The sequence below is a fragment of the Polyodon spathula genome, chromosome 20, assembly GCF_017654505.1.
Source record: "Polyodon spathula isolate WHYD16114869_AA chromosome 20, ASM1765450v1, whole genome shotgun sequence".
In the NCBI taxonomy this organism is placed as follows: Eukaryota; Metazoa; Chordata; class Actinopteri; order Acipenseriformes; family Polyodontidae; genus Polyodon; species Polyodon spathula.
Window position 1 is genome coordinate 18661258 of NC_054553.1, and position 27517 is coordinate 18688774.

The following is a 27517-nucleotide window of genomic DNA, read 5'->3' on the forward strand; positions in this document are numbered from 1 at the left end:
TTTATGAGTTGCTTGTTTCAAGTGATGTGAATGAGTTCTGTGAAAAGGTGACTGAAACAATTATTAAAGTGGCAAATGAGACAATCCAAATTAGGAAACCTAGGAATGGAGTCGGAATCCTGTGCCATGGTGGAGCAAGGATGCAGTAAAGGATAGGAATAGGGCTCTGGGTAAAGTTAAAAATAGTAGAAACTTTGAAGACTTGATGGAGTATAAAAAGAAGGCCATGGCGCAAAGAATCATAAAAAGGGGGAAAAAATAAGTTGGAGAAAGTGGTGTAGTAAAATAAATGATAAAACTTCAGTGGGGGATTGTGGCAAAGTGCCCGCCACTATGTGTATTTTGTGTTCTCTGTTGTGTGTTTAATTTTGGTGTATAGTCATTGGTACACGGGATATAAACGGGTCTGTGTAACACGAGTGTGTAAAATGTATATTTTTATTTAGGCATGAGGATTGCACAGCACTTCACGCGCAAGTAAAAAGTAGTAATATGTGAGCACGAGGAATTGCACTTTATTAATTCACGTGCAGCTGTACTGTGACTCCAATTGAATGATTGACTAGCAGTCGAGTCTCGGTACAGCTGCATAAAAGCAACATGTTTTTACATACTCTGGGTTGTGTGTTCGGTGAGTGGAGAACGGGATTTGAGACAGAGGTAATAACGTAAAGTAAAGAAGTAAAATATCTGCTCACCTTGGTTGTCTGTGTAATTCGTTTTGTTTGTCTTTTTGTTTTGGCGACGAGTGCCGTGTCCTGTATTTTTGTTTGTACAACCTTTTTATTTACTGTTCTGTTCACTCATTAAATGCTGAGCGAGACCTTTCGTCCAGCTCCACCAAACTGCACCTCTCTTGTGTTTATTTCCTGGCTCTGGTCTGACGCCACCCACTCCGGCCATCTTTGTGACACGGATATGTGGAGATAAGTTCAATGTATGAATGGTTTAAAAAATTGTAATAAATAGATCCCAACATTGAAAGGGGATAAAGAATATATAGAGGATGATGAAAAGGCACAGGTATTGGTGGAGGCGTTTGCAAAGGTTAGTAGTAGAGAAAATTGGGATGAGGATTTTAAAGGGAGAAGGATAGAATTTCTAAGGGAAAAAAGACGGAAGAAAAAAAGGAAGGAAGAATACTGCACCAGGGAAGGATCGAATTTTTTATGTGATAGCAAAAATGTCAGACAAATGTTTGATGATATTATTAGAATTATTTAACTTAATATGGAAGATAGATAGTATCCCTAATAGTTGGAAGCATGCAGTAGTGATTCCTATAGGTAAATCAGGAAAGGATAGATCAAATCCTAACCCATATAGGCCAATTTCTTTGACATCTAATTTTGGGAAGATAATGGAAAGAATGATAAATTATAGGGCATTATATTTTTCAGAAAAAGAAAAATTGTTGGCAAAAATGCAAGGGGGTTTTAGAAGTAATAGATGGACCAGATCTTAAAATTGGTGACGGAAATTCAAAAGGGATTTGTTAATAACGAGTATACGACAGCAGTGTTTCTAGACATCGAGAAGGCATATGATATGATATGGAGCAAGGAGTCTTGGTTAAAATGTATAATTTAGGGATAGTAGGGAAAATGTTTAGATGGTTTAAATTTTTTTTGGAAAATACAGGTTAGAATTAGAAAATGTTTATCAGAAGCAGTGGAAATTGAAAATGGAGTTCCTCAAGGAAGTGTTGTGAGTCTGCTTATTTTTAATAGTATGATAAATGACTTGCCAAAATCTGTTCAAGAGAAGGATATTTGAATGCTTGCAGATGACTGTGTGGTTTGGAGTAGACATAGGAATTTAAAAAGTGGCATTAATGTGTTAAATGGGAAATTGGAGGAAATACATCTATAGGCAAAGAAATGGGGAGTTAACTTCTCAAAATCAAAAACAGAAGGGGTTATTTTTGCTCATAAGAAGAAAACTGAAGACATTAGTATTGAGTTTGATGGGATGAGGTTAAAGGTACTACTGTGTTTAAATTCTTAGGGGTGTTGCTGGATGAAAAGTTAAAATGGACTCAGCAGACAGATAAAATAAAAAGGATGAACCTGTTGAGAAGTATGAAAACTCTGTTAATGATCTATAGAGCTCTGATCAGGCCTATACTGGATTATGGATGTATGGTGTATGAGGAAGCAGCTGGTAAGGAGCGGGGGAAATTGGATGTGGTACAAGCCAGAACTCTGAGAATATGCAGTGGAGCGCTGTGTTCATCAACAGTTGCTGCATTGCAAGTAGTTACTGTGGAAATGCCACTCTTTCTAAGAAGGAAGATGCTGAGAATTAGGTACTGGGCCAAGATAATGAATGGAGGAGAGGGACATCCTGTTAATAGGATTTTTGAGCCCTGCTGGGAGTATGAGGGATTGATGAGGAAAAAAAGAATTTAAGAAGATGTTGAGGAGCAGGTAACATTGAGGAGCAGGTAACATTGATAGATTGTATAGGAAAGGTGAGATTAGGTGAGATTAAAAAATATAATTAGTGTAATTAGTCCATGGTGTCTTGAAAAGCCAGTGATTGATCTGTACCTAGATAAAGAAAAGGAGGAAAGAAGGGTTTTCTGTGAAATGGCAGGGAAATGGGTGAACTGTGTGCATGGGAAAATTATTGTAAGATTTTTACAGATCTATCTAAAACTACAGATAATGGTAGGGTTGGAGCAGCGTATTATATACCAGAATTTGAGATGGGGAACTGTGCATCAGAATTTGAGATGGGGAACTGTGCATCAGTATTAGGTCCTCTGCTATTCCTAATCTACATTAATGATTTAGATTCTGGTATAGTAAGCAAACTTGTTAAATTTGCAGACGACACTAAAGTAGGAGGAGTGGCAAACACTGTTGCAGCAGCAAAGGTCATTCAAAATGATCTAGACAAGATTCAGAACTGGGCAGACACATGGCAAATGACATTTAATAGAGAAAAGTGTAAGGTACTGCACGCAGGAAATAAAAATGTACATTATAAATATCATATGGGAGATATTGAAATTGGAGAAGGAATCTATGAAAAAGACCTAGGAGTTTTTGTTGACTCAGAAATGTCTTCATCTAGACAATGTGGGGAAGCTATAAAAAAGGCTAACAAGATGCTCGGATACATTGTGAAAAGTGTTGAATTTAAATCAAGGGAAGTAATGTTAAAACTGTACAATGCACTAGTAAGACCTCATCTTGAATATTGTGTTCAGTTCTGGTCACCTCGCTATAAAAAAGATATTGCTGCTCTAGAAAGAGTGCAAAGAAGAGCGACCAGAATTATTCCGGGCTTAAAAGGCATGTCATATGCAGACAGGCTAAAAGAATTGAATCTGTTCAGTCTTGAACAAAGAAGACTACGTGGCGACCTAATTCAAGCATTCAAAATTCTAAAAGGTATTGACAGTGTCGACCCAAGGGACTTTTTCAGCCTGAAAAAAGAAACAAGGACCAGGGGTCACAAATGGAGTTTAGAAAAAGGGGCATTCAGAACAGAAAATAGGAGACACTTTTTTACACAGAGAATTGTGAGGGTCTGGAATCAACTCCCCAGTAATGTTGTTGAAGCTGACACCCTGGGATCCTTCAAGAAGCTGCTTGATGAGATTTTGGGATCAATAAGCTACTAACAACCAAACGAGCAAGATGGGCCGAATGGCCTCCTCTCATTTGTAAACTTTCTTATGTTCTTATGCATTACAGATAATGTGTCAATTATGGCGGCTGAATTAATAAGGATTATTTTGGCATGACACTGGATTATAGAGGTTAGGGTAGAGAGGGCAGTCATTTTTTTAGATTCGTTATCAGGGCTTCAGGCAATTAAGAACGAAGGGAAAGTGGATAGAAGGGGTTTAGTACAGGAAGTAATTTATCTAGTGTCAGATTGTGTGTTTTTAGGATTGTATGTGGTTTTTGTGTGGATTCCAGCACATATAGGAATAGAGGGTAATGAGAGAACGGATAAGTTAGCACAAATGGCAGTGAAGAAAGTGTGTATGGGTATGGATGTGCATTATGCCTTAAGGGAGTTTTATCAAATAATAAAAACAATAATTGTTAAATGAATGGCAGAATATGTGGGATAGGAAAAGAAAAGGGCGAAAATTATATAATCACAAAGTCAGTACGAGGGAAGGATGGTATGGATGGAATAGACGGGAAGAAGTACATTTAATAAGGCTGTTTATAGGACATTCAACTTTAAATGAACATTTATATAGAATTGGAGCGCATGAGAATTGGTTATGTATGCAGTGTGGGGGTATTAAAACTGTGGAACATATGATGGTTGAATGTGAGATTAGTGTTAGGGGAAGAGTTTAGGGCTTTAAAGGTGCAATAAATGTGTACCTACGACACGATCCGCAAGATTTTACTCCTTGAGCGCCTGGAACTCAGAGGATCCGTAGAACTGCTGGCGTTTGTGTCACGTGATGTATTGCTTCATGCGAACCAACTGAACCTTTGATTCACAACACTGTTTGCTTCGAGTGGTTTGATACGTCGAAGCGGGTGAGGCTTTGTACCCATCATTATTTCAGACTCGTATTGGTTGACCAGCGGCATAATCCAAACGTCCTCTCTGCTTTTGAGTTCGCTGCCCTGAGGCACTGCGCTAACCTCTGACCTGGGAGACGTCTGTGTTTGTGCAAGCTGCCTTCGTGTCGCTTTGGTGCTTTGATGTCGGGGGCCGGTTCGGTTCGGGTTCTGGTCGATATGGATGGGGTCCTGGCAGATTTCGAGGGCGCACTGTTGCGAAAATACCGTGAACGCTACCCAGGAGAACCTTTCATTGAGCTGAGCGAAAGAAGAGGCTTCCTGGCCCGGGATCAATACAGACAGATCAGTCCGGAGCTGGAGGTAAGGAAACTAAACTAAAACGTACCCTACTTTTTACTTTCAATATTGTAGTACTATAACTGTGTGTCGCGATCTATAGTAGGTCGCATTTGTAATAAAAAATATAATTCCCTTTGCTGTTTATCCAATAAACAGGCTGTAGCAGGGCGTTAGAAAGAAAGCCCTGCTGTTTTAAATATATTGTTTTTTTAATTTTTAGAACGGGGTTCCCCCCCTCTGCCTGTGTCTCGTGGTGTTTTGTATTTTTGTATTCTGATTTGTGTACTTGTAAATATGACAGCGAGAGTCGTGTTGTTTTGTTATTGTTTTGTACTGTTGGGTAGTAGGAGACTGGTGGAGAATGTGACCGAGGGATTAATAAATAATTGGTAGTACTTAACCCCTCGGGCACTAATATAAAATATTGCAGCTCTCGGCACTCGGGGTCAATTGCAACGAACTTTCAGAGTTAGTACGGAGGTGCGTACAATCTCAGGATCATCCCTAACTGCGTACTAACTTAATACCAGTTGCAACGAAAAAAAGAAGCAGAACAAAGTTGGGGACTAGCTGATCTTTAATACGGTACTAAAGATTATGGTTTGTTTTGGTGTGTTTCCAAACGAACTGAAGAGGGCCGGGTGAGAGTGTCTCAGTCACTTCAAGTCATACAAAGAGCATTTCAAGTGGAGCGAAGCGATCAAAAAAAAAAAAAAAGTGCCAAGTTAGAAGTAAGAATTGTGTGAATGTTGGGCCCCAGCACCTTTCCAATTGTGCCTATTTGCTTGATGCTTGACAAGGTTGGCCTAATTGCTTCTAATTTGGGGTTTTGTGTTTTTGATATCACCACTTTAAACGGCTGTTACGTTTTTCTAACTTGTTTTGTTACATTGTTTTTGTTATAGATATCCCTTCTGTTTTTTACTTGATCAAATAATGAATAAAGTGAGTGAATGATATTCAAGAATGTGCAGGGTAAATAGACGAGAGTAATAAGAGAAAAGAAAATATTTGAAAGTAAAATAATGGTAGAAGAGACTTTGACAATATTGAAAGTGTAAATCTTGTATTGTTTCCAAGTTTTGTAAAATCCCCGCTTTGTTAAAAAAAAAACATGAATACAGCGAGCAAAATAACAATTTCACAAGTGCTGTATTTACATATATTAAAGTATAAATCCATACTGCAATACGCTAGACATGAAACAGAGTATGATAGTAGAGGGTAATGTGAAGTACTGTCAATTTCAAAATGGCTTTTTGGTCACGTGGTTTGGTGGCCACATTGATAATTAAAAAACAACTTTTATGACCCATAACATAAGAACATAAGAAAGTTTTTGTAAGAAAGTTTTTTCTTTTTAAAAACTAACACTATTGACTATTTTCGCTGAAATACTAATATATTAAAAAGCGGGACAAAGGATATCCCACATATTCTGCCATTCATTTAACAATTATTGTTTTTATTATTTGATAAAACTCCCTTAAGGCATAATGCACATCCATACCCATACACACTTTCTTCACTGCCATTTGTGCTAACTTATCCGTTCTCTCATTACCCTCTATTCCTATATGTGCTGGAATCCACACAAAAACCACATACAATCCTAAAAACACACAATCTGACACTAGATAAATTACTTCCTGTACTAAACCCCTTCTATCCACTTTCCCTTCGTTCTTAATTGCCTGAAGCCCTGATAACGAATCTAAAAAAATGACTGCCCTCTCTACCCTAACCTCTATAATCCAGTGTCATGCCAAAATAATCCTTATTAATTCAGCCGCCATAATTGACACATTATCTGTAATGCATAAGAACATAAGAACATAAGAAAGTTTACAAATGAGAGGAGGCCATTCGGCCCATCTTGCTCGTTTGGTTGTTAGTAGCTTATTGATCCCAAAATCTCATCAAGCAGCTTCTTGAAGGATCCCAGGGTGTCAGCTTCAACAACATTACTGGGGAGTTGATTCCAGACCCTCACAATTCTCTGTGTAAAAAAGTGTCTCCTATTTTCTGTTCTGAATGCCCCTTTTTCTAAACTCCATTTGTGACCCCTGGTCCTTGTTTCTTTTTTCAGGCTGAAAAAGTCCCTTGGGTCGACACTGTCAATACCTTTTAGAATTTTGAATGCTTGAATTAGGTCGCCACGTAGTCTTCTTTGTTCAAGACTGAACAGATTCAATTCTTTTAGCCTGTCTGCATATGACATGCCTTTTAAGCCCGGAATAATTCTGGTCGCTCTTCTTTGCACTCTTTCTAGAGCAGCAATATCTTTTTTATAGCGAGGTGACCAGAACTGCACACAATATTCAAGATGAGGTCTTACAAGTGCATTGTACAGTTTTAACATTACTTCCCTTGATTTAAATTCAACACTTTTCACAATGTATCCGAGCATCTTGTTAGCCTTTTTTATAGCTTCCCCACATTGTCTAGATGAAGACATTTCTGAGTCAACAAAAACTCCTAGGTCTTTTTCATAGATTCCTTCTCCAATTTCAATATCTCCCATATGATATTTATAATGTACATTTTTATTTCCTGCGTGCAGTACCTTACACTTTTCTCTATTAAATGTCATTTGCCATGTGTCTGCCCAGTTCTGAATCTTGTCTAGATCATTTTGAATGACCTTTGCTGCTGCAACAGTGTTTGCCACTCCTCCTACTTTTGTGTCGTCTGCAAATTTAACAAGTTTGCTTACTATACCAGAATCTAAATCATTAATGTAGATTAGGAATAGCAGAGGACCTAATACTGATCCCTGTGGTACACCGCTGGTTACCACACTCCATTCTGAGGTTTTTCCTCTAATCAGTACTTTCTGTTTTCTACATGTTAACCACTCCCTAATCCATGTACATGTGTTTCCTTGAATCCCAACTGCGTTCAGTTTGAGAATTAATCTTTTGTGCGGGACTTTGTCAAAAGCTTTCTGGAAATCTAAATAAACCATGTCATATGCTTTGCAATTATCCATTATCGATGTTGCATCCTCAAAAAAATCAAGCAAGTTAGTTAGGCACGATCTCCCTTTCCTAAAACCAGTTGACTGTCTCCCAGTACCCTGTTACCATATAGGTAATTTTCCATTTTGGATCTTATTATAGTTTCCATAAGTTCGCATATAATAGAAGTCAGGCTTACTGGTCTGTAGTTACCTGGTTCAGTTTTGTTTCCCTTTTTGTGGATCGGTATTACGTTTGCAATTTTCCAGTCTGTCGGTACCACCCCTGTGTCAAGAGACTGCTGCATGATCTTGGTTAGCGGTTTGTAAATTACTTCTTTCATTTCTTTGAGTACTACTGGGAGGATCTCGTCCGGCCCAGGGGATTTGTTTATTTTAAGAGCTCCTAGTCCCTTTAACACTTCTGCCCCTAACAGAACAGTGCTATTCAAAGATCTTGTCTGGAACAGCAATGTTGATCGGCACCAAAAATTGTAACGTTTGTTCAGGACAAGGTCCTTTCTAAGTTTTGTAAAATCCCTGTGCGACAGGCTGGCGAGTGGATAGAGTCTCAGAGACAGACTGCAGTTCAAAAAAATAATGTTTTTATTATAAATTAAACACAAAAAATAAAAGGGCACAAGGGCCAAAACAAAGGGATTTAAACAAAAAGCAAAACTTACAAAAACTAAGGTTTCCAGGCTGGGCGATGCCTTCACTGGATTCAAAAAAATCTGCGGCGACGGCGGCCCGGCTCCCTCTAGTGGCGGAGGCCCAGCTCCCTCTAGTGGCGGGGGAGGCGACGGCGGCAGCGGAACCTCGGGAGGCCTAGGAAACAAAAAGGAGACACCAGCAGCCCCAGGCTATCCAAATGTGGCATCCTTGGGCCATAGCTCCTCCCCACTGGGCTCTGGGAGCGGCAGCTCCTCCCCACTGGGCTCTGGGAGCGGCAGCTCCTCCCCACTGGGCTCTGGGAGCGGCAGCTCCTCCCCACTGGGCTCTGGGAGCGGCACCTACTGCCAGGTAAGTAACCACCATGAGGGCAACCTCTGGGAAGGACACCTGGTGGTGTTGTTCCTCCCACTTTTCCCACCTCTCCCCATCTCGACGCCACAGCGTGTTGATAACTGTGGGGAGATCATGGACAAGGTCTGCCTCAGGGTGCATCAACCAGTCCCAGATCTCCTGGGACGGTGGTGAAGGTGGTCGTGCTGGAGGTAGTGGGGTGGCTCCTGATGCCCGGGATAAACACTGCACCTCTTCCTGGGCCTGATTGTAGGAGCATCCTGCCCAGTTGTGGCTGTCCTCCTCACAACGGCCACACCAGTTTGCCGGTGGCACGTCTGGGCAGGACCGCCAGTGGTGGTCCTCCTTCCCGCACCAGGAACACCAGGGGAAGAGGCTGGCCAGGTCCTCCAGCAGTGGCTGCAGCAGCTTACATTTCTTCAGCTGCTGCCTTTCCTGCCTTTGCCGCTGTCTGCTCTTCTTTCCCATTTAAAAAAAAAAAAAAAAAAAACACTGCAGTACTGCTCTGAGCCTCATGGAGGCGCTATGTCCCACCTCTGACACCAAATGTGACAGGCTGGTGAGTGGATAGAGGCCCAGAGACAGACTGCAGTTCAAAAAAATAATGTTTTTATTATAAATTAACACAAAAAATAAAAAGGCACAAGGGCCAAAACAAAAAGAAAGACTAAAAGCAAAACTTAAAAAATTAAGGTTTCCAGGCTGGGCGATGCCTTCACTGGATTTAAAAAAAAAAAACCCACCAACCTGCTTCCTCCTCCTAATGGGAAGCAGAGGCCTCCTTTTATGTCAGGTGGCTGGGCGCTGATTGATCATTAATTAAGCTAATCATATAATCAACCCCAGCCACCTGAACACAGTGAACCCAGGCAGGTAGGGGAATTTAACCCCATCCCTGCCAATTTCTAAAGGGCAGAGCTGTGCTCTGCCACACCCTGCTTTTTTTGTTAAAAAACATGGATGCAGCAAGCAAAATAACAATTTAATGAGGGCTATATTTACATATATTAAAGTATAAATCCATACTACAATACACTAGAGGCATGAAACTGCGTAAGATAGTAGAGGGTAATGTGAAGTACTGTCGATTTCAAAATGGTGTGTTTTGGTCACGTGGTTTGGTGGCCATATTGATAATTGAAAAATGACTTATGACCCATAACAAGAACAGTGTTGCACGTATGCTTTTCAATGTTGGTACAGTTGTGTGGCCCATAATAAAGTAGTAGCCGCTAAAATCGAAAGCAGATTGGTCACCTGGTTTGGCAGACATATTGGAATTAACGTTTAAATTTTATCTCTTAAGGAGTGCCGATATGGTCAAAGTTATAATGGAACACATATAGGAAGTAATATGTGCTTTATAAAAAAAAGTCGTTACTCATGACTTTTGACCTCTGCCAAGGGTCAAAAATGAACATTTCTGGCAAAAAAGACTAAGGAGTGCAGATATGGGAATCATTTTATATTGATAACGTATGGGAAGTCATACGTGCGCTATAAAAAAACTATAACCCATAACCTTTGACCTCTTCTAAGGTTCAAAATCCACAAATTGGCCTGTAGCTCCTCAGCTGTATCTAACACAAATCAGTGCACCTAGTCTTCAGCGTAAGATTATGGTCTGTATACGATACAACTTAAGTAGCCCATTAACTAATTATAGGAAACGTAGCGAGCTGTATTAGCGATTATTTGTGATGATTGAACCATGTTTTCTTGGAAGCCTTTATAGTTGCTAGCAGCTCTATATTAGCCAAAGGCTGGGAAGCATATTATTGTTAATTATTTTTTTTTCTTCCCAAAACTTTAAACTGCTGCTGCTTCGAGGCTGTGTGACTGATCAGGTTCTGACTTGGCAGGTAACAAGCTGGATAAATTGGCTGTCAGATGCTGAAAAATTTTTGCTGCTGCATCCTTGCAATTGGCGCCATAACGCATTTTTTGATAAAAACTTTCAAAATCTTCTTCTTGGGAACTGGTGAAGCAATTGATCTGAAACTTGGCATATATCATCAGCATCCAAACCCGCATCAAGTTTGCGAAGCAAAAGTTGCTGTGATAAATTTTAATGTCAGAATGGCTGCCACAAATCTTATCGAAATGCACCCCTAACAACAAACTGCTGCTGTTTGAAAACCGTTTGACCTACAAACTCCAAACTTGGTAGTTATCGTCCCAGTAACAATGGAACACACATACGTGAAAATGGTGATGTTTTATCAAACAAGATGTCCGCCACTTATATGTTTACATTTGAAATTTAAACCTGCGTCAGTTGACAAACGATATACTTGACTAACTCCAAACTTCACAAGCATCTTCCCTGATACTGTATCAGTACAACTGACTTTTAAAAAATTGTGTTGACCAGAAACGAAAATGGCCGTTTCACGCATTTTTTTTTTTTAGAAACCTTTCGAAATCTTCTTCTTGGGAACCGGTGAAGCGATTGATCTGACACTTGGCATATATCATCAGCATCCAAACCCGCATCAAGTTTGCGAAGCAGAAGTTTCTGCGATAAATTTTAATTAAAAAATGGCTGCCACAAATCTTATCGAAATGCGCCCTTAACAGCAAACTGCTGCTGTTTGAAAACCGTTTAACCAACTAACTCCAAACGTGGTAGTTATTGTCCCAGTAACAATGGAACACACATATGTCAAAATGGTTATGTCATAATGCCTCAGTTGACAAACGGTTTACTTGACTAACTCGAAACTTCACAAGCATCATCCTTGACGCTGTAGCAATACAACTCACTTTTAAGAAACTTGCATTAAACAAGATGGCTGCCTGATGCATTTTTGAAAAAAAAAAAAAAAAAAACTTTCAAAATCTTCTTCTGTGGAACAGTTGAAGTTGCTGATTTTAAACTTGGCACATTGAGAACTAAACACGCTTAGATGGGTACTGATACTGGGGCTTGGAAGCCGTAAAAACTGCCTGGCAGTTCTAGTCCTCCTTGTTATAAGGGTGTGTGACAAGGTCTTGCTCGTGTCACACGTGTGGTCGCCGCTGTTCCAAGCATACAGAGAGACAGACGTGGTGTTGTAGAAAACGCCGGCACAGGCGCGCAGGTTTTATTCACAAAACAAACAGAAAACGAAAGTAAAATAAAGGTGGTTATGTGACATTACCAGCTATGGTAACGCACAGAGGACTAGTACATCACGCTGTACAAAAAGTGCAAAATAAAACACAGTACAACAAACTATAAATCAAAATGTGCCGTGAAAACGGCAGGCCTTGCAGCAGCCCCGATCGCAGCGATCACCATGCTTTTATACTGACTGTAAAGCATTCAATCTCTTGATAAAAGACCATGTCCATGTCCTTTGCATTTCTTGGCCATGGTTTGACTTCAATGAGTACATAATTTGCATGCCCCCATTTTCCAGTAGCACCCACAGCAAGAAAATACACACAGTGTCCTGAAGTAACACCCTGTCCTTGGTGTACGATAATGGAAGATAACTGGTCATTCCTGTTGTCCACAGTAATTTTCAGCAAAAACTACTCAAGCCTCTGAATGGATGTGTAACTGCAAGTGTTCTCTTAGAAGATTGAGGCTTTTGCTGTTCCTGAACATTGGTGATGGCTCGGTGAATGAAATGCACTCGATCTTTTACCTGTGTCCCTTGTGCATGTTGGTCTCCTTCAGGCTTATCAACTTGGGGCAATAAATCTCTCTCAGCCTATTGTACTCTTCAACTGCAGTTTGAGGTGCCTAAATGCAGATGTGGTCAAAAAGTTGATAAGGTGGACACCGCTTAAGGATGTAACTCTGGAAAGTGCAATGAAACTTTGGCCATAGGAGGAAATGGAGTTACCAAGATCCATCATAACTGTTTTTAGAGTCTTTACCCTGGCATTTGTGAATGGTGATTGCATGAGCACCAATGACTGGTAAGTGCTCTCAAATAATGTAGACTCTGTCCATGATTTCAATCTTTGTGCGTAAACATTCAAAGGTATGGGTGACTCCATAATTAAATGAGATGGTTAAGGTTTTGACCATACTTATGTTTTCCAGATAGTAGGAAACAGCTTGAAGCTTCCCTATTGCCCCATTGATGAGACTAGTGGCAATGTCAATGTTCTTGCGAAGCACCAGTATGTAGCCTATTTTGACTCGTATGGTAGTTTCCAGTCCAGCTGTATGACTGCAGTCACCCTTGTAGGCGTTGCATTTTTGTCTGCACATTTCTCTGGAAGTTACAAAGGCAGCCCACAGTCCATAAGATGAATGTTATCTTCATGCATATGATCAAGCACGGCAGTCTGGATCTGTTATAGGCATTTACAGCAGTTTACAGGTTGAGCCTTCGGGATGAAATAGCTAGGTGGCTGTTTTTTTTTTTTTTTTTTTTTTTTTTTTTTTAATTAGCAGTGGGAGAAAACCACTTCAGCAAGTACAGTAGAAACTGCCAGAACTGACGGAGGCCGTATCTGCTATAGATACTAATGAGAGCAAAACAAATACAAAAGAAAAACAAGGGAAACACAGATCTTTTCTAGAAAGCTGGGAGTCTTTGTATAAATGGATTTTATATTTTTAAACTCTGCAATAACCGTTCTGCTTGCAAAGCTTCCACACGGTCATTCCTCAGAACAGGTGATTTATTTGCACTGTGCAGAGTCTTATTTTCTCCCATTGGTGCTTGAGCCCCACAGCATTAACGGAATCTCTGCCTGTGCACCTATTATCAATGATTAAAGCCTGGTTTTCAAACAAACTGATTATCGCTTACCAGTATTGTATTGGTATAAGAAAAGTAATTTCAGCTTTCAATCTCTTAAAATATGCTGAAAATAATGTAAACACCACCAAGCAACAGACAGCGAGTCCCAAGCTTTAAACATGTTACTGTTTATAAATAAGAACTCAACTTTATTATGAATATTGTGTTATTATGTTTTAAGCAACATACTATGATAGTATTCATTATGGTAATTTTGGTTTATTAGTTTTAAAATGTTTAGAAAAACGTGACCTATTGTTTGACTTTGTTAGTACAACCGGCCCCCCATTGCTAACTACATCTTCAGTCGGGGTCATAACGAAGTATAAATCTCCACATTTTTGTAAAATGATTTTACACTTATTTCTAAAGATGCAACGCATTTCAGTAAATTCAAATGATAAACTTCACATCCCACGCAGAGGGAGAACATAAACGGAAAACACCATTAAGTGGGGTTGGCATTGCAAGGGAGATGACGGGAGGTTTCACAGTTCCGATCAAGTGAGTTTTCTAACCATTATTTGTGAATGCTTATTCACCATTGCTACACCCTGTTAGAAAATTGACTTCCCTGCATTTGTTTTATTGTTCATCGTTGAATCATAAAATCACAATTTACAAGATTAAATACGCTGCTATACTCCCTTTGGGCTCGCCATAATAAGGTCACATGACTGTGATACTGCACGCCGATTGGCTCAGTGGATATGTCGGATTTTGATAAATTAGAAGCCTGGCGTATAGCGAGTTATGGAAGGAAACGATCATTTGAGTTGTATTTAACGTGATGTATATAATGTTTTGAGGACAAATGACACTGAACATCAGAAAGTAGGTTCTGTGAGATGAATGATCCTACGTTTAGCACAGTTTTGGCGCAAATAGCGTGTAGGGGTGTCAGGATATGAGCATTTTCTCATACGGTTATTTTGTGTTATTATCATGATAATTGCGATTTAACTCAAATTATGTTTTAAAATTATGAACGGTCGTAAACCCCCTCGCTATGTAAAAACTACTGCTATAACCAGCAAATACTGCTCAGGAGGACATCGTTTTCCTGGCTTATCATTTTAAAAGTACTGTGCAGAGCAGCTAAACACAATTGGCAGCAAAATAAAAAGCAGGAGACCCATTTTGTTCAACAGTACAGAGCTAATTAAAAATAGTTAATATGGTCAAGGTTTATCAGTGCTTGTGTTTGAGTTATTTATTTTTAAAAAGGAAGTCCAAAATGCAAACTGTTCATGACGTTACTAATTTGTGACTGTATTTAATCAAATACGTCTTGAACTAAAATGTTTGAAAACACTAATATTTAGTTGAAACAAAAAAAAAACGGATTCAAGGATATACAGCGAATAACATATTAATTTAAATATCCGATAGTCAAAGTTATGTTCAAGTACACTGCACAGAAAGATAACGTTGAAAAGAATTATAACCGCTAAAACATAAAATAATTAAACACATTTCAACTGTTATTAATACTTCCTTTACTTTTAAACTGTTCATACTTTGTTCCTTACCGATGCTGCTTCTTATAAAGCGATCGGTGGTGATCTCTTAAATGCACATATTTTTTGTGTTGCTGCTCTTGCAGAGAACAATAACTCTGCATATTTTACAAATTGGACCCGCCTCTTCAACATTTTAATTGTCGTCATTTTTTAAAAAAAAATTTTTTAAACCAAAATAATCCCATATTACTGATTTCAGTCGTTTTTAGAGGGTACAGCTGGTTTGTTTCTAAACTGTCTGTCATCTTGTAGTGCAGTGCGCACCGTAAACGCACACGTGATTCAAACACAACCGATCTTACACAGAGTGCTGGGTCACGTAACGCCACCAATCACAGCATTAGAAAAGTAGATAAAAGTTTCTACACCGGAAAAGAGTATGCAGGACTAAGTATACAGTATGGTACTGCCAGATCACTTAAAAAAATTCAATCACTACAATTTGAACTTATTTGTATAAACAATTTAGTGTTACAAATTATGAGTTGAGGTTGACAAATCATAACTATAAATAATTATCGCGATATTGAAAAATACTGACGATACAATAATTGCCAGAATTTTTATCACGATTATCTTTGTATCATCATATTGCAACACCTCTAATAACGTATATCGCGTTTTGCATCTAAACTCTTCATAGATGGATAGATGGATGGAGCTGCATTTGTGCCATATAAAAATGTGAGAAATGTCATGTGTGTGCCGTTATACAGTTCTACGGTTATGCAGCATACAGCGCTGTGAACACAGTTTATATTTTCTGCACTCTGAAATTAAGGATAGTTCATACACTAGTACAGCAAGGGTGGTGCGTTAGCCCCATCGACTCACTCATGTGTTCGTGGGTTGCTTTGAGCTCCCTATGAGATATACGGATACAAATAAGCCCCGTATGAAGCTAATTTGTTACGAATCATATGCAAGTTTGAAATGTATATGTTCTCAGTACCAAACAATGAGAAAGTGTCTTCGAATTCAATTAGATAACTTTGTAACACCTCCCTGTCTGTGCCAATATTCTCTTTACTGTTAAACTTGTATGACATCAAGTGTGTTATTCTATTTATTATTTATTAAACTTAACCCCATTATTTTGATTATTAAGTGGCTTACTTAATATAAAAGTCGAGGAGTTAACAACCAGTAAACAATTTATTTGTCTGTGTGTGTTTTGGTTCACTTGGTTACATTCAATGAGACATAAACCCATAAAATCCCACTAACCTATTCAGTGCACTGATATCCACAGTAAGCCTTATACGTATATACGTGTCAATTGCTGTGGATGAACGCATCAGCCAAATCAATTAATATGGCGTGTATTTTTCTAGCTTGATATTTCTTAATTTATTTATACATTTATAATACTATAGCGAGCATGAGAATTATTGGAGACACACACAAAGGATCTCAAATTTTAATGCAGTTTATTTTGCGTCTAACAACAAATCAGCACCATCCACGTAGGTACAGACAGCCCTTCCCCACCATAGAGCACTACTCTGCATCTCAAGGTGACATCCACACATTACACAAATAACACCGGAAGGGAAATAACAGTTACAGGGTAATGCATTTAACAATATTGGAACTTGACAATAACTAATAATAAAACACAATGATAATAATTCATCTTCCCCCTACCATATTTCTCACTCATAGTATCTTCTGCTACAGATTAATCTATGTAGAAAGCAGGCTCTGAATACGGCACCCCATTCGCCAACAGATGGCAACATAGTGTCAGTCCAGCAGTCCCGTCAGTACTCTACGTGTGTTGAAGATCAGCGGTTGTTTGTTCTTGACTTTTCCTAAATAAATATATTAAATATCCTGATGGCGTTTGAAAATCAGAATCGGAAAAAATATAAAAAAAAAGTTATAAGAACTTATACATAGAACCGCCAAAAGTAGTCATTATGACGGCGTGTTACAATACATGCATCTGTCAATATAACCTACAATACGCTATGTTGTATATGTATACAAGCCCGTTTGTTATCTCTACCTCTGCTGAGTTTACAGCAGTATGTATTTGAATAAAATATTGCTCTTGAAGTTTAGATATGTGTTATCCAAATCTCTATTATAATCCTATCAATTCCTTGGAGAGTTGCCGTCTGTCTGTCTACGTGAGCATATAGTCTGCTGTCTTATAATATTACTATTACAATCATTTTTTGAGAAATCTTGATATTTTTGCATTTTGATTTGAGAGCAACTACAAATATATTTGCATTGGCAGCAGAAATTTGTAACAACTTCACTGAAAACAGCATTGCCAGTTTCAAGCTAAATGTAAACCAATATGTTCGAAAACATGAATCAAGAATTGATTAGCAGTTTACTACGCATGTGGACTGGCAGAGCTATACTGGTGTTCTTTTCTGAAAGGAGACTAATATTGCAGATAGCAGACTGTTTGGTTCAAATTGCATGTACTGCTAACAATTGATAGAGACGTTGCGTCTACAAGCTTCTTGCCCAACATTGACTGCAAGCTAACGAGATAACAATGCTGTGGACCAGAAGGGGCAAGGCTCAAAGACTTCAGAGAGATCAAAAGAGATAATGCCACTGGGATCAAAGGGTCTCAAGAAGATAATAAAAGCCAGATGTGTGGACCTTTTGGTCACCAGGGAGCTGAAGAATGGGTCTTCAGAGGTCGTCACACTAGACTACACACACAGACACACACACACACAATAAATTAACAGAATAATGTGTTGTACCTTGGCCATTGGTTAAGTGTCAGAGAAAGGGGAGGTGGACCATCTATACAGAAGGGTATTTAATGTCATGCAAACGTTGTAATGATGAGTATTCTGTTTGTCCTGTACCTGGGACCAGACTCCCTGCATATTTCAATAAACCTAACAACTGATTGAAGAAAAGGACTCTCTGCATTTTCTTGAATCTACTTAATCACCATCATTATTTCACAATACATGGGCAAGTAGCTGTTTCCGACAAAAGCACGGTGTCAGTGGACACAATACGCTTCAAACAAGCCTGACAAATTTGGGATCAAGTTTTGGCTGGCAGCTGACCATACCCCTTACCTGTGCAAAGATGAAACTCGTCCAGCTGGTCAGAGATGGGGTGGCAATGTGATACTTAGGCTGATGTTACCAATGACAATTTTTATTTCACTGTAATTAGAAAAACAGTTGGAACAGTAAAGAAAGCGAGAAGGGGGGGGGAGCACTACATTCTACCAAACAGGAAACCAGACATTTTCAAACAGGAAATACAGCATTTCTAGAATCCTGCAAAAAACATTGTTTTCAGCAAAAGCTGATCAGGCATGAATGTAAGCTTAAAATTAATGCATTTCAACAACTGCCAAGTGGCGCAGCAGGCTAAGGCCATGTGCTCTTCAGGCATGTCATGTTGCACATTCAAGCCACAGTGATTTTTTAAATTAATTAATTAATTAATTTGTTTTCTGCACTATGTGCTGTTTTAAAACACAAGTACATAGTTTAACATAAATAGTGTGGATATCAAACTGATTGCGTTCCCTGGTTTTATTTTGACGTTGACCGACATGTGGAATCACATGATTGGTAGTTGTCCAGTTATTTAGCTTTTCTGTTTGAATAGTTGCTACACACTCTTAAAGTAAACGGAAGAAGGAGAATAACAGTTTTACCTTAATTTGACGACTTATATCTTATTGTGTAAAACAGGTATTTACGTTTTTTTTTTTTCTCCACATTTGATGTAAGAAAGTTTCAGACTTTTGGTAGTGGTACAGATGGTAATTATAAGTGATTTAGTTTTACCACTGCAACATGGTGAAAACAACTAAACTCTTGGAGCTGTATAAAGACTCACGTTAGTTTCAAGCAAGTTTTTCTAACTTGTATGAGGATCTACCGTTCCTCTCAATATGCATTTGTTAAATATGTATGAAAGCAAATTATATCATACGCAATAAAATACAAATGTTTCTTCCATAACTTCAAACACTCAAAAGTACAAATTTGGAACTACACATTGTCCCTGACTTTAGTGTGTGTAATTCAGGCTCTTAACTAATTAAGCATACAGGATGTCAGATTTGTGTAAATGCTTGAGTAGAAGTCAATCTAGATCTGAGCCTTAGTGCTGGTGAACCCTTAACAGAGCACTGCATGGTGAGCAGAAACCTGGACTCAGTCATTTTAGTGAGTTGTGTATCAGGTGTAAAAAATTCAGAACCAGAAAGACATTCACAAAAAAGGCACAACATGTTAAAAAATGTAACAGACTTTATTTTCTGTATTCTTCACAATAAAACAAGTTCATGATCAGATTGCATATTTCCATTGTAAAGTGCTGTCCAGGACTTAATGAGTAAGCAGTAGTGAAAAAAAAAAAAAAAGCTATGCTGTATGTCAGCTTTGGTAAAAAGCCCACTCACCATGTCAAGGTCCTGACCTATGGAGTGGGGTGTTAGTAACAGGTTCAACAGAACTTTAAAATGCCTTCTCACATAACCCACAAAAAATGACAATACCAATTTATAGTGACATATGTTATCAGTAAATCATATGGACTGTTTTTTATAGTATGTCATTGTCTAATATCAGTTAATAGGAATAGAAATCAAATTTCAAATTGAAGCATTGCATGTACTGTCTGAAACCATGTAGAATGTTAAGTTGTTTAATACTTTAGAATTACATCTACTGTACTTTATCATGTTACACACCTTATTTGGGACAATTTAACTCAAATACAGTGAATCAGCACCTCCCCAGCTGGTTCACAATAACTACATTAAACTATGTGGGTGTTATAACTGATATCCAATTTACTTTTGATATCCCTGCCCCGGAAATACTCAAGTCAGGCAATAATTCAGTAGCTCAGAAACTAAGACTACCGTACCAATTAATGAAAGATTAGAAATAATCAAATTTAAGTGCTGAAGCAGCTACAATATTTCTCCAAATCAACAGGTCTCAATGCAGAATCAGGGTCTGCTGGGAAAACAAAAAATATTGAAAATAAGTTTGTGCGCTCATCAAAAAAATACTGACGGTATTGACTGAGCCATATTACCAATAGCTCTAAATTATGGCAGTGTTGCTTGATAGGCATTACCAGATTTTAGTAATAGTATAATATACCAAGCTAGAATGCTTAGTCTACAATAAAAAAAAACATATACTGTAAAAAAACAAAATAATAAATCTGTTACACCTGTACTTACCATACTTACCCATGTGTGTAACTCTGCAACTGGAGCACATATACTCCTCCATACTTATGAGGTCACCTGGCCGTAGATCTTTGCACTGGCCATGGAACCATTCACCACACCTCCTGCATTCCACCATCAGCTCCAGTGCAATAGTATCGCTTAGAAGTATCGCTTTCCGTATTGTTTTAATGTCACGAAACTCATTCCAGCGCTACGTGAATATAACCACAGGATTAGTACTGGGTTAGTACACTGCTTTCAGTTCGTTGCGGTTGACCATCTGGGTGGGAGTTCAGAGGAGGAACAAGAGCGAGCGGAAAAAGGGAACAAAATTAAACTAAAATAAAAAAATAAAAAAAACTAAGGACAGTGAAGGCACTTTTTTTTAGTACTGTACATATACAAACCACAAGCTTTCGAGATCAGGTCACCTGCTGCAACACAACAGTTGGTCATGTGTACCTGGGGGTTTGGAATTGACTTCAGAGTGTCTGGTAGACTGCCCTGATGGGGCTGCATGCTGTGTTAATGGAGAGCTCACTGAGAACAGTCTCCAGTTTGTTGAGGCTTCAGTTGTTGCGGGACAAGAAATAAAGTGTAAACAAAAAGCAGAACATTTAAGGGACTTGTTTTTATTATTCTTAATGTGTTTGTTACAAGAGCTTCATGTGTTCCTGTGGTTAGTGTGATTAGTGTGCATGTTGAGGTGTTCCCGTGGTTAGTGTGCATGTTGAGGTGTTCCCGTGGTTAGTGTGCATGTTGAGGTGTTCCCGTGGTTAGTGTGCATGTTGAGGTGTTCCCGTGGTTAGTGTGCATGTTGAGGTGTTCCCCTGGTTAGTGTGCATGTTGAGGTGTTCCCCTGGTTAGTGTGCATGTTGAGGTGTTCCCGTGGTTAGTGTGCATGTTGAGGTGTTCCCCTGGTTAGTGTGCATGTTGAGGTGTTCCCGTGGTTAGTGTGCATGTTCAGGTGTTCCCGTGGTTAGTGTGCATGTTCAGGTGTTGTGTGGTGGCCTTGGTTTGTGTACAGTACATCATGTAGTTGTCACTGTCCTGAATTGCTAAAGTCCTTTTGTTGTTTTCCAGCCCAAGCTGTTGAGTGTCTATGAGTCTCCGGGCTTCTTCCTGGAGCTTAAGCCAATCCCAGGAGCCATTGAAGCCATGAAGGAGATGAGCAACTTGAGAAAGTGAGAGAGAGATCAACACAGACAGCATAACTAGCAGATCTGAGACAGTGAGGAAACATGCAGATATTCTATGTACACTGTGGTAACATGACAGACAGCACTCGCCCAGAGGCAGACCTGTAGTTTTAAAGCTTTTCTGCTCACTTTTATTAACACAAATAAAACAAAACAAAAACCTAACTCCTTAGTGCTAACTAAACTTTTAACCATCAACTGGACGGCTAAAGCATTTATCAGTTACAAAAACAAGTTCCACACAGTGCACATCATATTCACCGTGTCTTTCTCTAGGTCTCTTCACAAGTATTACCCAGGCTTCGCACACACCATTTGGTCTGGTTTTATACCTGCCTGCTTAATTACAGGCAGGTGTTCCTCATTCCATTAGAGGCAGGTGTTTCCCACCCTGACTCTAATTCTAAGGTTGAGTGACTTGCTCAGGGTCACACACACAGCGAGTCAGTGGCTGAGCTGGGATTGAACCCAGAACCTCCTGGTAACAAGCCCATTTCTTTAACCACTGGACTATTAAGGAGGCAGTTCAGGAGGAGCTGCATGTCGGTAGTTCAAACAATACTGCCACCTATACATGTTTTCTATTTCCTATTTCCAAGTTTAATCAAGAAATGGCAGTTACTATCTGATTGTGTCTGACTTATCTGAGCAGCCTGTATCCCTGTCACTAACACCGGTAAAGGTAGGAAACAATAGAGAGAATGACAACTGACAGACTGAGCTCAAGGTTCTGTCTAGAGATTGCTGCGAAGAGGCCATAAACGGGGTTTGAAATTAATTAGCGTCGAAGCAGTCTGTTGACAATGAAAGTAAAGATCAGCCAGGTAAAAAAAATCCCTGAATTCATAGATTTAATATAAAAAAATCTACACATTTTATTGCTATATATTTGGTATAAAATTGGGGAAATGAGTGATTGTCTGATTTAATTGATGACTTTTGTATGCCACACTTGCAATTAATTAAAAATAGTAAGAAAGAGGAAAACAGCGCCACACATTGTAAAATGTATGAGATTTTTTAGAAGTTGTTTTAAGATGTCTAATTAAAGCACAAAGTGGTCTAACATTTTCACATGAGCGTCTATTGTTTCTGTATCACTGTATCAATTTACAGACCAAAATTTAAATTCTGGGATGCTTGGCAAGGACATTCATTCGAGAAAGCTATTGAGAGTATCATAGTGTTGTATATAGGGAGGAGCCTGTCCTTCTGTGTGTACTTAAATATGTCACATTGGCATTTTTACAAGACTGAATACACCATGGTCATCCACACGTTCAGCTGTATTGTTTGCTGTGTACGCTGCTGTAGTGCTGTGTATTGAAAGCGCAGTTGTATTGTTTGCTGTGTACGCTGCTGTAGTGCTGTGTATTGAAAGCGCAGTTGTATTGTTTGCTATATACGCTGCTGTGTATTGAAAGCTCAGTTGCAGTGTTTGCTGTAGTGCTGTGTATTGAAAGCTAGGTTGCATTGTCTGCTGTAGTGCTGTGTATTGAATGTGTGCTACTCTGATTGTAAATCCATCTGTCATTCTCTCTTCCTGTCCAGCACAGAGGTGTTTCTCTGCACCAGCCCGATCCAGCAATATGAACACTGTGTCCGGGAGAAGGTAATACAGAGGGTCTGCTTTTCTTTGTGTCTTAAAATGAGTACTAACAAGACATTTCAATGCATCTCGCCCTCTGCTGGGGGGGGTTTGGTGCCTGTGTGTAGGTTAGTAATTGTTAAACTTGGTGAGGACATTCTTCAGCATAAGTATCTAAATCTGGGGATCTGCCAGCCTGGCTGTGTCACATTTTCTTACACACACACATCTTATAATGTAGCGCCTTTCCTGTTGGCTACTATGATGCTGTGTGGGGCTACCAGAGACTAAGCAAGGGATGTATTTTAACGCTGTAGCGTCTGTTTTTTTAATATATACAGGAGCCAAACTTTCTGACCCTTTAAAATCAAACAAGCAATCGGCGAGACTAGGTAAACTCTTAATGGGCTTCAGGTTGCCAATATAAACGTCCTCTAACTAATCACGGGCGGCTCTACCGTTGCCCTGTAAATTTGAAAAATGTTCAGACCTTTTCAGAGTTTAGACCTGTTCTACGACAGTTGTTTGTTTCCATGCTGCTGGACCCATGCACCTTTGTCCCAGTTGCAAAGAGAAACAGACTGCCTGTGAGGGCTGAGTGTTTATTAGCTCCAGCTCAAGCGCTTCTCCAATCAGGCTAGTCCTGATTGCATTCTGCTGGTCTACAAACCATTACCAAAATGTCAAGAGAGCTGTGTTGCATAGAACCACCAAGTTGCAGACCAGCTGCCCCCAGAGGTCAAGTGGTACTGCATCTAACTACCACCATGCCTGCGGGAATAAGGCCCTATCCAGCCATAGGCTGAAATATCTACCCTCAGCCACCCTGTTGCGCTATATATATATATATATATATATATATATATATATATATATATATATATATATATATATACACATACATACAGTTGGTTTTATGTTGGGAAATATTTAAGAAAAATAAAAAACTGAAATATCTTTCTTGCATAAGTATTCAACCCCCACACATTAATATTTGGTAGAGCCACCTTTCGCTGCAATAACAGCTTTAAGTCTTTTGGGGTAAGTATGTACCAGCTTTGTAGGTAGGACACTGTAGGACATTCACCTTTTTGTTCTTGAGCCACTCCAGTGTTGCTTTGGCCTTGTGCTTGGGATCATTGTCCTGCTGAAAGGTGAATTTCCTCCCAGGCTTCAGTTTTTTTAGCAGACTGAAGCAGATTTTCTTGCAGTATTTTCCTGTATTTTGCTCCATCCATTCTTCTTTCAATTTTAACAAGATGCCCAGTCCCTGATGATGAGAAGCGTCCTCACAGCATGATGTTGCCACCACCGTACTTCACTGTAGGGATGGTGTGTCTTGAAGCATGGGCAGTGTTAGGTTTGCGCCACACATAGCGCTTTGAGTTTTGGCCAAAAAACTCTATCTTGGTCTCATCTGACCACAAAACCTTTTCCAACATCGCAGCTGGGTCACTCTCGTGCTCGTGTGTGTGTGTGTGTGTGTGTGTGTGTGTGTGTGTGTGTGTGTGTGTGTGTGTGTGTGTATGTATATATATATATATATATATATATATATATATATATATATATATATATATATATATATATATATATATATGTGTGTGTGTATGTAATTATATATATATATAAAATGCCTCCAATTGTGATGAAACATAAGTCCAGCTGCATCCACAATAACCCCATGAAGTGATCATCATGTTTGAAAGTCATGGTTAGTACTCTTCACCAGGGACACTGATCATACCTTTGAGTTGCATGTTAGGAAGAACAAAATACAGTAAAATCTCTACGGCAACCAAATGATTTGTCTAGAGTCTGATGTGTTGTAAAATGTCATTTTTATTTTTACAACCAGTTTTTGTGGGTGGAAAAGCACCTTGGTGCAAAGTTTGTGCAGCAGCTGATTTTAACGCGGGACAAGACCATCGTGTGCGCTGATCTGCTGATTGACGACAAGGATAGTATCAAGGGTGAGTCTGCAGTGGGGATTCAGAATTTTTGCTCCGGTCACAAGATCTCAATGATGAACTGAAGCAGGTACAGCACACTGTCCTTGGTGCTCTTGAAGTGTGAGAGACAAGGGCATGTACAGTGTGCTATGATGAGAGCTTCCCCTTCCTGTGTTTAGTCTGCTTACTAAACGTGGAGCAGTTTTTGATTAAGCAGCTTATTTATTTGCCTCAGTATTAGATATAATGTGGAGTACAGTTTAGCATTGCTTGAGTTTGTTCCTTTGTTGTATTTTCTTGTGTAATTTTTAAAAGTATATACATTTCTACCTTTTGAATTGTACAGTGTAGTTTACTGTGCGATTAAAGAGTAACGTATGTGTATAGTTATTTAAAGCTTAAAAAAAGTATGTTGATAAGTAATGCAAGTTAAAATAAAGTAGGTGGTAAAATAAAGAAACTTAAAGTCCTTTGATTCGGTCATCGTTTGTATTACATTATGCAGGCGACACTTCTCACAAGCACATGAGTGTTCTAAGATCCGAAACTTATACAGTTTGCACATAGCAATCAGACCCCCCTTCATACTCTCCTGGCTGCAGACTGTAACTCGTCTAGCCTTTGCAGATTATGTTACTTTTTATAGTTGTGAGTTAAGGGGTTTTGTCTATTTTCCTTTGAAGATTTAAATATGGGATCGTAATGTCTAGCCAAAGATGTCGCTTCCCTAAGAACATGGAATACAGTGCAATCACCTTTCAAGTTGTCATAAAATAGAGTAGACTAAAGCTTTCCTGCCATCTGACTGTTTCACTTAATATTGAAGCCAAATTGCCTTCATACTAGTTGTCTATATAACCTAGCTAATTTTTTAACTATCCAGTTTATCTAGAGTATATGTTTATCTAACAATGCGTATTTTATGTAACGCACTGCAAGATACATACTGCCCCCCCATTTGAAAGACTTCTAGCTAAGTTTCTTTTAGTATTTCTATATCCCCCAGCCAGTGTAGCAGTAGTCTGGTTTTGTGGATATATTGTGATTAAATGTTAATTCTGGTAACGCAAGTATTCTATAAAACGATCACTGGCAGCGGTAGATTTTCACGCTTATTTGGAGTTGCTGTGACAGTCCACACTGATGGCCTGTCTTGTGTTGATCCTGCAGGGGTGCAGGCCTCACCCAGTTGGGAGCACATCCTGTTCACCTGCTGTCACAACCAGCACCTGCATCTCCAGCCCCCCCAGCGCAGACTGCAGTCCTGGGCCGATGACTGGAGAGCCATCCTAGACAGCAAGAGGAGGCCAAATTAAGAGTAAAGCCACTGAGAGGAGCCACTGGAAACATCAGCACCCAGCACTGAGGAGAGAGACAGAGAGGAGCCACTGGAAACATCAGCACCCAGCACTGAGGAGAGAGACAGAGAGGAGCCACTGGAAACATCAGCACCCAGCACTCAGGAGAGAGACAGAGAGGAGCCACTGGTTAGGTATATGCTACAGGCAGGACAGAGAGGGGTCTCACAAAAGGAAATAACTTTACACTCAGGGAAAAGGGGGGGTGGGACTTGTATTTATCACATCTTTCCTCCACACAGAGCTGAAGCATAGAGTAAAAGACAGGTACAGCAAATTGTCACTTTGGAAATAAGATGCGATTACGTCCTCAAGAAACTAGAGATTCTCAGAGTAACCATCTCAGTGTCATTGGCATACTGGTTTTCTTACTATTTTTTTGTGTTTGCAATCATGGGTTCTGTTGCTGCAATATTGCATTTGAATATTTTTCTTTAAAAGCAGACTTTGAGCTTCCAGCTAAGAGTGAACGCAAGCTATGGATCCCATAAGCACTCAGTGATTGCAAGCACCATACACTAGTAAAGGAGATGTGACACTGACACTAACTAAAACACTAACTGAAACACACACAGACACTGGAACACATACAGCGAAATGCAGACACACACACACACTGAAACTCTGACAAAAACACAGACAGTGACACTTATTCTTTGATTCTTTTTTTAGATTAGCGCTCCAGGGTCCTCTCTTAATTGTGCGACATGTTTGCATAAAACTGTGTAACACAAAATGAAATGGTCTCTATTGACACTTGAGTGGAGTATATTTAAACAACACAGCAAATGTCTTTTTTTCATGTGAAGTCACTCACTGTTTGTTTTAAAATGCATTCAGATTGGTTGATCCAGGATTTATTAATGCACTATTTAAGCTTCTTCATCAATACAGATAGAGGTACAGCGCTGTTAAATGGCCATTATACATTATTCATATTTAATGTTTATTAATGCATGGGTTTTTATGTTCAAATGCTCTGTAAAAATGTAACCAATACATTGAATATTCTTTCATTTTGAATTTGCTGGAAAACGAGAGTTTAATTTGTACCATATTACATTTGCTAGGAATTTAAATCTGCCAAAAAGGGTCCCCATATTATACACAGCTTCATAGA

The 27517-nt window shown here is 39.2% G+C and overlaps 1 protein-coding gene across 2 annotated transcripts; it reads left to right on the top strand.

Moving 5' to 3' along the window:
* The first annotated feature begins 4444 nt into the window (after positions 1–4444).
* Positions 4445–27451, top strand: LOC121295425 (5'(3')-deoxyribonucleotidase, cytosolic type-like). 2 transcript variants are annotated; one of them, XM_041220018.1, is made up of 6 exons: positions 4445–4868; positions 21384–21484; positions 23051–23111; positions 24946–25060; positions 26210–26373; positions 26422–27451. In XM_041220018.1, exons 1-5 carry the CDS (start codon positions 4689–4691, stop codon positions 26353–26355), a joined length of 603 nt encoding a protein of 200 aa, XP_041075952.1. In that variant the 5' UTR covers positions 4445–4688; the 3' UTR covers positions 26356–26373; positions 26422–27451. The 2 variants fall into 2 exon arrangements, with proteins under 2 accessions (XP_041075952.1, XP_041075950.1); XM_041220016.1 differs by having other exon boundaries at positions 4447–4868; positions 26210–27451.
* Positions 27452–27517: the final 66 nt, after the last annotated feature.